Source organism: Coenobita brevimanus, chromosome 27, assembly GCF_032717465.1.
Source record: "Coenobita brevimanus isolate Jiangsu-jjx chromosome 27, ASM3271746v2, whole genome shotgun sequence".
NCBI lineage: Eukaryota > Metazoa > Arthropoda > Malacostraca > Decapoda > Coenobitidae > Coenobita > Coenobita brevimanus.
The window spans coordinates 14,777,232-14,785,972 of NC_136980.1; the positions used below are offsets into that span (position 1 = coordinate 14,777,232).

The 8,741-nt window shown below is 43.7% G+C and overlaps 1 protein-coding gene across 1 annotated transcript; it reads left to right on the forward strand.

Moving 5' to 3' along the window:
* Positions 1–5,990: 5,990 nt before the first annotated feature.
* On the forward strand, positions 5,991–6,491 carry LOC145394462 (uncharacterized). Its single transcript, XM_080268319.1, has one exon. The coding sequence runs from the start codon at positions 5,991–5,993 to the stop codon at positions 6,489–6,491; it is 501 nt and encodes a 166-aa protein (XP_080124445.1).
* Positions 6,492–8,741: the final 2,250 nt, after the last annotated feature.

The window sequence follows — 8,741 nt, forward strand, 5'->3', positions numbered from 1 at the left end:
TCGTCGTCGTCGTCGTTAATTTCAACACCATTAACAAAGTTAAAATCTCCATCATCACCACCATCAACAGCTGCATACTTCAGGGCACTATATTACATCACTAGAAGCCACAATTGAGGTATGAAACAAGGTTAAGTAAGGTGGAGTGGCCGGGCACTCTACGACACTAGTACCCAGTTCAAATCTGCACCCAGTATAGCCATTCTCCTTTCCTAGCCTATTCCTCCTTCAGTTATTTTCTTACTTATTTCATCATCTATTCATTTTTTTTTCCATGACGTGTTTCTCCTTTACTTTTTTTTTTCCCCCTTCTTCTCATTGTCTCATCTCTCCTCCTTTATCAGCGTCAGTGTCTTCTTAAAGAACTAATGAACAATATCCTCGCTTACCTTTGTTTATCTCGGCAAGATGGGGAAGCTGTTTAAAAACTGGTAACACTGACAGTTTATACACAGCTCGCGCGTCTTCCCCCTTTCATGGCTAGAGGGTGACTGACGGGACTCGAAGCTTCTATGGTTCATTGAGTCGGAGACAAAGGACTCGTTTGTATCATGTTGTGCAATATCAGTTTTTACTGTCATTCCATCTATCTCTCTGTCTGTAACCAGACGCCTATATCCCGTAAAGGGCGTCCAAAATCAAATCTCCTCCACGTCACCCTGTCCCCTGCCATGTCACTGCACTTCCCCCAGCTTACATCTCCCTCTCTCAGATACCTCTCCACTCATCCCTCCATCTCCTCCTCAATCTCCCCCACCCTCTCCCCCCCCGTCAGTTTATTCACAAACGCCCTCCTAGTTAGTCTCTCGCCCTCCATTCTCCAAACTTTCACCCCTTTTCTCATATAACTCTCTGCTCCATCCCTCCATCTTTTCCTTGGTCTCCCCCTCCCTCTCCCCCTTCCACCTCATTCATATAAACTCTCCTAGTTAGTCTCTCTCCCTCCATACTCCAAACTTTTACCCCTTCTCTCATACACCTATCTACCCCATCCCTCCATCTCTTCCTCGGTCACCTCCTTCCTCTCCCTCCTCCACTTCATTCACATTCACTCTCCTAGTTAGTCTCTCACTCTCCATTCTCCAAACTTTCACGTTCTGTCTCATATACCTCTCTATTCCATCGCTCCATCTCTTCCTTGGTCTCGTCCTCCCTCTCCCCTTCTCCACCTCACATTGTCTATCTTAGGTCATGTAGTATTAAAAGCCACTAAACACACATAATGGAGATCAGGTACCGCCAAGTCAGTCGCCTGGGTTGATTATATTCACCTGAAATGGCACCATAATGTACCGGCATGCATCCCACCCCCCGACTCCCTCTTTCTATGTATGTATGTATGTGTGCATGTACGTATTCTGGCATATTCCGGTACCTACCTAATGTCAAAAGACGAAGGGAAACTAAAGTAACTGAATGAAGCTTGTAGTGTGTGTGTGTGTGTGTGTGTGTGTGTGTTGTGCTGTGTAATGTACAGGTATGGGCAGGGGCAGAGACTACATTATTAATTACGTTAAGTAGGCAAATAATATGGTAGGTGGTGGTGACCATCATGCACTCACATGATGTAGCGCTGCCTACTACTTCCTGCACCTTTATAATTTTTTTCTGTGTCTGCACTCCTGTCTTCTTATTTCTTCCATCTTTCTTGTTAATTTTTATTACTCCTCTATCCATTTCATGTGGTTTTACATTCAGTGACAGGCCTAATGGTTTCCTGTAAGCCAGGAAACCATTTACAACGCTGGGTGTTAACCATATAACCAACCCATACGTGTCAGTAAGTGAGTTGGCGAAGGGTTAGTACCTCCTCCCCGTACAACAACTAAAAGACAAACGGCCACCCCTAACGAGATTATGGCGTCTGGCTGAAGACAGGTAGATAAAGAGGGACATACCTGTTCCGTACATCACTTACGATTTTACTCATATGTTAGTATTCTCATCGGTTAAAGAGGCTTCCTAATGCATCTTCCTTAGTGATTTATTTTTTAATAGGGCACTCAAATATTGGAATGGAAAGGGATTACACTTCTAAATGTATTAATGAAAATCATATATAACGTGTGTTAGGTGAATCTCTCTCTCTCTCTCTCTCTCTCTCTCTCTCTCACACACACACACACACACACACACACACACACACACACACATGCAGAAAACTGCTAAATATTACCAAAGGAAAAGTATCGTTAAGGTTCTTTTTTTAAAAATACCACTTTAAAAAATAGCAATAGACCCTGGGAGCAATAATTTCCGAAAATGATTGGCAGAAGCAAAACAGCGTTAATTTTGTACTGGTAGTAGTTCAGAATCCTTGGTGTCTGTGTCATATTGTACCACACCACAAGGGTAATGAAGTGAACGGTACAAGGACGAAGGTAAAGGAAGAGGAGTGAACAGTACAAGGAAGAAGGAAGAGGAAGAGGAGTGAACAGTACGTGGAAGAAGGGAAATTAGAGGAGTGTCTGAGAGGGGGAGTAGGGGGTGTGAGGATAAGGTAGCCTGGGGTTGCCTCCGTCCTGGCAAGGCGTCATAGATGGATAGATAGAGGGATAGATAAATGGAGAGATAGACAACTGGATAGATAGACAGAGAAATGGATAGATAAATGCCCAGACAGACAACTGAATAGATAGATACATGGATAGATAGATAGACAAGTGGACAGATACATGGACCTGTTGTCACGCTGTTACTTGTCCTCTCTCTTGGCCTAAAGCTGTCATCTCTCCAGCTTTATATTTCCACCCAGTAAATATTAATATAAATTGCCATCAGACCAAATTAATCCATCCTTCACCGCCTCTAATATAAAAGTGAAGGAAGAAGAAGGCAGCACTACATCAAGTGAGTGGATGATGGTGGCCAGCACCTACCAGCCAGCTTTATATATCCGCCCAGTAAATATTAATATAAATTGCCATCAGACCAAACTAATCCATCCTTCACAGCCTCTAATCCAGTGCTTCTTAACCTTTTTTGAGTCACGGACCCCTTCGAGAATCTGGTGAACACTATGAACCCCTTCCCTACAAAAATGCACATGAGCACAAACGCAGCATTTTGCATGCAATGAATATACATTATTTTATTGAAAACTACCTCACGCAGGGTATCACAAAGTATAAAACAGTCTTTACAAAGAATTATGTTTCTCACTCGTTTTCATGCAAAAACTAATGACCACTCGAAAAAATGAAATACATCAAACATAACAAAACTTTAATTCTGCTCAAATTCTCATTTCAGTGAGAGGGTTGTTGTTGCTGTTTGGCTTGAATAAGATGAAATTGTGGAGTGGTCTTTGACAAGACAACACGCGTGTCATCACTGACATCCAGTTGATTTCGACTTTTCATTTTGATAGAAACAAGAGCTGAAATCCCTGACTCACAAAGGTATGTAGTTGCAAACGGAATCAGAGCACCCATACCTCGCTTTGCCAGACGAGAGTAGGCTTGTGTCAACGAAGATCAGAATTCTTCAAGATTTCTTTTTTTTTTTAAAGTTAATGATGCCAAACGGCATCACGCAATCTTGCTAAATTGTTCTCAATTATTCTGACCTTCACGGACCCCCTGTATCCCATCCATGGACCCCTTGGGGGTCCATGGACCCCAGGTTAAGAACCCCTGCTCTAATCTGTTCAGGAATCAAAGCACATTCATTACAAAGACGCAAGAAAATCATTCCAACATTTTAAATAATACAAATGTAGCTTGACGTATGACAGTTATTATTACAAAGCATAAAGTACTACCCTTATGTGTACTGTACTACCCTTAAGTGAACTGTACTACCCTTATGTGTACTGTACTACCCTTGTGTACTATACAATCCTTATGTGTACTGTACTATCCTTATGTGTACTGTACTACCCTTGTATATTTACTGTCGTTATGTGTACTACAGTATGTTACCCCTATGTGTTCTGTACTACCCTTATGTGTACTATGTTATTCCTTTGTATTCTGTACTACCCTCATGTGTGCTGTACTATCTTTATGTGTACTGTTCTACCCTTATATGTAATGTCACGAGTGTTGGGACAATTGAGGGTTGGCATAGCTGCACTGTCTGAAGTGAGGTGACCCGGGCATGGTGAGATCAGTAGCGATGGTTACACTTACTACTGGTCTGGCTGTGATGATGGTGCCCATCTTAGAGGTGATGCTGTGGCAAATGCTGCTTACTTTGTTTCTTGTGTCAACAGGGATACTCAGATTGATGAGCGTATAATGCTGGTGAGAATGGAGCATTCCCTGGGCTTCACCTCTCTTATTGCAGTGTACACTCCAACTGAGATGATTGAGCTTAAAGAGAAAAATCATTCTACACCAAAGTTGACTCTGTTGTGGAGCAGTGCCCCTCGTGGGATACACTCCTGGTTTTGGAAGACTTTATTGCAGTTATTTGCACTGTCAGGGAAGGCTGTAGGGATTGTGTAGGTTCCCATGACTCTGCAACCAGGAACTCCAATAGTTTTGTCCTACTGGATTTTGCAAAATCCCATAAGTTAGAATTGGTGGATCCTGGTTCCAGTGTCCAGATCTTTACCGCTGGATTTGGTATTCCAATACTGGAGGGGTTACTAAGGACATTGATCACATTCTTGTTAGTACTCACTGAAGGATCCGTCAGAACCGCAGGGTTTTCAGGAGTGCCGAGTTCTTTGCTACTGATCACAGAATTACTGTATTGGTACTCCTAGGCTACAAATCAAAAGTGAGAGATTCTCAAGATGCCACCAAAAAAGGTTCCATCTTGAGAAACTCAGGGATGACGAATGTGCATATGAGTATGCAGAGGCAGTCTCAAATCAGTTTGAAGTGCTCAGCACTGTTGAGGATCCTGTTGGAGGATGGGATACTTTTAAGCATGCTACTCTGGCAGCAGCTGATGAGTTCATTGGAGACCGCCCAAGATCAAGGAGAGGATTCATCCTGCAAGGGACGATGAACACAAATGAGAGTCGTGCTGCCAGACTGGCAGGAGCTTGGGAACAGCACAGGCTTCTGTCTCAACAGGCATGAGTTAACTGAGAAGGGACAAGGAGGGCATGTCAGGGAAATCGCTGAGGAGGTGGAAGGCCATTTCCATGCAGATGACCTTCCACTTGCCTACTGAGCCTGAAGTGGCTCCACTCCAGACCCATCTCTCAGATTAACTCTGTTCAGACAGAAGATGGGTGGCTCGTGTCGGGGGCAAGTGAGTATAGGGCTCAGTGAGCTGAGTGCTTTGAGCAGCTGTACATGGTTGAACCTCCCAGTGGAGAGCTTCTGTCAGCTGGTGTACAACCATTGGCTGCTGTCCCACCAACTGACAAAGCCATGCCCTCTCTTTACGAAATCAAGAAGGGAGTGGTTAGGTTGAAATACGGTAGTGCAACTGGTGTTTGTTACATCCCAGCAGAACTGATCAAAGCCGGGGGTGAAGCCACGATCAGGGGGCTACATGCAGGCATAGAAGCCATTTGGCAGACTGGTACCATTCCACCTGACTAGACAAAGGGTTTGGTCATCCCTATCTGGAAAGGATAAGGAGACCAGTGTGACTGTAGTAACTACCAGGGTATTACAGTGCTCAGTGCACCAGGCAAAGTTCTTGCTTGCATTCTCCTGATGCATACCTGGGACCATCTGCTAAATTTTCAGAGGCCTGGGCAATCTGGACTCACGCTCAAGAAGTCTAAGGTTAACCATATCCTAGCTCTTCGAGTTCTTGTGGAGTATCATCTAGAGTTTCAACAAGGCCTGCCAGCAGCCTATGTGGATCTCAGGAAGCATTTGACTCTGTAAATCACGAGGTACTATGGGAACTCCTATGACTCCGTGGGATCCCTGCAGGGATTATCCGATTGAATGCTGACTTGTACTCAAACACTGAGAGTGCTGTCAAATGGGGGAAGGGGGATGTCTGACTTCTTCCCAATAAGTTCTGGTGTAAGACAGGGATGTGTCCTTGGCCTCACACTTTTCAACACATGTATGGATAAGGTACTGGACTGGGCCGTAAGTCGAAGTCACTGTGGTGTATCAGTTGGCAATTTTAAGGTTACTGACCTTGACTTTGCTGATGATGCCGCTATCCTAGCGGAGTTGCTAGGGATACTACTGAGTGCCCCCGAGGAATTTCACGAGAATGCGAAGCCATTTGGATTAAAGGTCTCCTGGGCCAAGACCAAGGTCCAGGCATTTGATGGATTGCTGGATGAACCAGTTCACTCTGTCCAAACAAGTGGTGAGGATATAGAAGTCAGGGAAAGATTCATTTATCATGGTAATGTGATCCATTACAGCAGTAGATCAAAGAGTGAGATTTCTCATCATGACGGTCTGGCCAATGGGGTTATGGATTCACTCAATTTGGGTATTTTGTGCTGTCATTATTTGTGTAGGACAAAAGTTTGCATCCTCAGGGCGCTGGTGCTCCCTGTCATACTTTATGGCTGTGAGACAAGGACACTAAACAGTGACCTGAAGCAGTGAATTGACTCCTTTGGTACTAAGTTTCTTCTCAGGATCATGGGAGATCACTGAAATAACTAGGTATATAACGAGTGACTACTCCATGAGACTGAATCAAGACCTACTACCCATACAATATGTCAGCATCAACTCCAGCTATGTGGGCACGTGGCCTGCTTTCTGCCAACTCCAGCTATATGGGCACGTGGCCTGCTCTCTGCCAACTCAAGCTATATGGGCATGTGGCCTGCTTTCCCAAGGCTGATCCTGCTAACAGTGTGATCTCTGAACCAGTTAACTCAGGGTGGAGGATGCCAAGGGGAAGGCCACATAACTCATGGCTGGAGCAGGTCGAACATTCCTGTCGGGACATACTTAGAGGGGGAAGAGTCACTGCCTGGAGGGTCGTACAGAGGGACCCGCATGGGTGGAGTTGGAGGGTGAGTGAGGCCATGTGGCCTATGACGTTTGCCCCTTCTTGATTGATTGATTGATTGACTATCCTTATCTACATGTGTACTGCATAATGAAGTGCTCTGTAGTACCCTTCACCCTACTGTCGAAAAATGTACTACAGTAATGCAAACTTTTGTACACTCATGTCTACTTCATGGACCTCATGTGCTGGATGGTACTGTACTACAAATGATGGTAGAACAGAAGACAAGAGGACAATAATAATAAGGGTAGTACAGCATAGTACAGTAATGGTGAGGGTAGTACAGAATAGTACAGTAATGGTGAGGGTAGTACAGCATAATACAGTAATAATGAGGGTAGTACAGCATAGTACAGTAACGGTGAGGGTAGTACAGCATAGTGCAGTAACAGTGAGAGTAGCACAGCATAGTACAGTAATAATGAGGGCAGTACAGCATAGTACAGTAATGGTGAGGGTAGTACAGTATAGTACAGTAGTGGTGAGGGTAGTACAGCATAGTACAGTAATGGTGAGGGTAGTACAGCATAGTACATTAATAATGAGGGTAGTACAGCATAGTACAGTAATGGTGAGGGTAGTACAGCATAGTACATTAATAATGAGGGTAGTACAGCATAGTACAGTAATGATGAGGGTATTACAGTACATGAGGGCAGTAAAATAATGAGGGTAGGACAGCTAAGTATAGTAATGATGAGGGTAGTACAGTACATGAGGATAGTATAGCATAGTACAATAACAATGAGGGTAGTACAGTACATGAGGATAGTATAGCACAGTACAATAATAATGAGGGTAGTGTAGTAATAATGAGGGTAGTACAACGTAGTACAGTAAAGATGAGGGTAGTATAGCATAATACAGTAAAGATGAGCGTAGTACAGCACAGTACAGCAATTATGAGAGTAGTACAGCATGTCACGAGTCGGCGCGATTAAGTATTTGAATAAACTCGTGACATTAACTTTGGTGGGAAACCACGAATTCTAGTGGAATCCCAGTATTTATCGCTCAGTCAACTGCCACATATTCACCCGGTCGGGAGTGTTTTCAGAACGATTTTTCACTGTGTCATAAGTGACCGTCCTTGTGCGCGATGTTAGCACCTTTGATGAGTGAATTGCGGGTGTGTATCGCTCACATTCGTTGGCCGTTGTAAGTGTGGCCACGACACTCACCTCTCTCCCACAATTTGAATCAGTCAAGGTTTGAGCGCCGCGGAAGCAGGTAGTGTGTGTGGCAGCATCCTTCCTCAGTAATCAACGCCAAGTTCCACCGCCGCCGTTGGATTCCCACCTAGCATGATTGGCAAGAGACTCAGCGTGTGCAGTGTCCTTCCTCAGTAATGACACCCAGTCATCCACTTTGTCCACTTTTCTGACCAGTATTTCTATTCGTTTTTTCCTAGGGTTTAAGAGTTAGTTTTTGAGTGAGCAAGTGAGTGCGATCTCCTTATTTTGAATTCATTTTGAAACGTAACGTAAATTTAATCCTTTGTAATTAATAAATTTAATGTTCTTTTTCTTGAGCTTAATGTAATGTAAACTCGTGTATTATTTTCCATATTAAGCTTATTTCACTTATAGCTCCTAGTTTGCATAAACGTTTTGCTATTCATAACTGGTACTTAGGCCAGTCCTTTTGTATAAAGCTTAAAATCCGTTGTGCAACCAGGAGTTAATGCATCAGCAAGAATCTGTTATCATTAATAGCATTAGTTACTGATTGTCAGGGGTGGAGTCACTTTCTCCAGAGGCCAACAGTACTATTAAACAGCATTTGTGAGTAATTAGTCTCTGCTGTGTACTGTTGAGAAAGTTTATAAATTC